Source organism: Balaenoptera musculus, chromosome 20 (genome assembly GCF_009873245.2).
Source record: "Balaenoptera musculus isolate JJ_BM4_2016_0621 chromosome 20, mBalMus1.pri.v3, whole genome shotgun sequence".
NCBI lineage: Eukaryota > Metazoa > Chordata > Mammalia > Artiodactyla > Balaenopteridae > Balaenoptera > Balaenoptera musculus.
The window spans coordinates 20176863-20178696 of NC_045804.1; the positions used below are offsets into that span (position 1 = coordinate 20176863).

Consider the following 1834-nt stretch of genomic DNA (forward strand, 5'->3'; position numbering starts at 1 on the left):
AGAGCTAAAGACATGAATTAACTCTGTCCTAATTTAAGATATTAAGTGACATGCATGTGCACATACACATACACATTCATGCCACTTTTGTTCTAATATCTTAAATTATCTATATCTGATATAGCATTTATCATCGTGATTTCATCATGGGTTATCCTTCCTGTATCTTCATGTAAAATATAGTTGCCTAGTTACTTCATAAAATGAAAATAATAGAAAAAAATGCCAATGAATTCTTATGTGCAGAAAAGTTTATTAGAAATCAGAGAAGTGACAAAACATAAGAAATTCACTCTCTTAGAAAATACAGGGTATAATTGGACCCCCGGTCTGAGGGTGTCAAATCAGTGCCACTCAGGGGCTGCAGATAATGGCCACGTTGTTGAAAGGATAATCTAGACCCCCAAAGTGATCAGGTAGAATGAGAAATTTAGAGGATTGGGATAATTTCTTATCTGAGGGATTGCAAATTAATTCCTACTAGGTGCTGATATTGGAAGGAAAAGATAGCAAGGGAGAGAGTATAAAACGAACCAGAATGTACTCACAGAGTCAGTGGGACAGTGGTGCACTCATTGGAATCACGGGGTTCAACCCGCTGAATGACGTCCACCGGACTCCATGTGTCCTAAGGGTCAGCACAAGAAAGGATCTACATCTGTGGGGACAGAGGTCAACTGAGACAGTGGTCACAGGGCAGGGGGCTCAGCAGCAAGGGGAGGCACAGCACACGGGGCGGGGGCAGGTGGAGGTGACACAGGTGGGGCGATAGCAAGTGACGTAGCAGGAGACCCGGCCACAGATTGGGCGCAAGCAGCAGCTGGGGCGGCAGCAACTAGAAATGCAGCATCTGGGGCGGCAGCAGGTGGGCTGGCAGCACCAAGACTGGCAACAGTGGGGCCTGCAGCAGCTAGAGATGCAGCAGGTAGGCCTGCAGCAGCTGGACACACAGCAGCTGGGACGGCAGCAGGTGGTCCTGCAGCAAGTGATCTAGCAGCAGCTGGCGTGGCAGCAGGTCTCCTGGCAGAGACCTTGGCCACAGCTCTGGTCAGAGCAGACAGAGCTGCAACAGGAGCTGACCATGGTGTCAGAGGGTACAGGTTCTGGGTGGGTTTCCAGGAGAGAGAGGTTCTTGAGTTTGGGAGTCTAGTTGGCGCACAGCCCCCTTTATACCCTGCTAAAGAGCTGCTATCGTTGCTTCATTATTTCCTTGTTATTATTTATCCTACTAGAAAAACGTAATCTTTGAATTCCATAATTGTGTGTTTCTAGTTAAGTATTCCAAAATATCACATTTCCTTTTCCTGGTGTGCTCCTGTGTTTCCAGTTGAAAGACCTGTCACATTTTTTTTCCCTAGTGGGTGTCACCTTTGTTCCTGGTGGGTGCAATGTCTTACAAAGCTCTCGTCACATGACTTTGACATTTTGCTTTTGAATGTGACGTTCTCTCCTATCACTGCACCCTGAACATCACAGAGAATGGTTCTTAACAGTGCTCATGTATCTTTCCTTGTCAAGGATGAGGAAAACATGTGCTGGTCAGGTGAAATGCTAGAAAGGAATTAGAAAGAAAGACCCATTTGGGGGGAGGGTGTCCCCCCTCTAAAGAGGATGGCTGTGATCCTCTGTGGGCATCCTGGATGGTCAGGGAGATAGTAGGACCGCAAGGCAATTTCAAACTCTGTGTCTGATCTTATTCCACCATCTCAAGCTGAGGCACTTAGCAATACTCACTGCTTTTAAATAGTAAAAACACATTTTTGCTCTATGTCTTCCAGGATAGGCATTAAGAGCGGGAAGTTTTGATTTATCTTTTAGTTGTCAAACTTGTACA

The 1834-nt window shown here is 45.9% G+C and overlaps 1 protein-coding gene across 1 annotated transcript; it reads right to left on the reverse strand.

Annotated features, from left to right (window-relative positions):
* Window positions 1-705: 705 nt before the first annotated feature.
* Window positions 706-1083, reverse strand: LOC118886366 (keratin-associated protein 4-8-like). Its single transcript, XM_036835989.1, is given in 1 exon segment — window positions 706-1083. A coding segment is annotated over 1 exon segment (378 nt).
* Window positions 1084-1834: the final 751 nt, after the last annotated feature.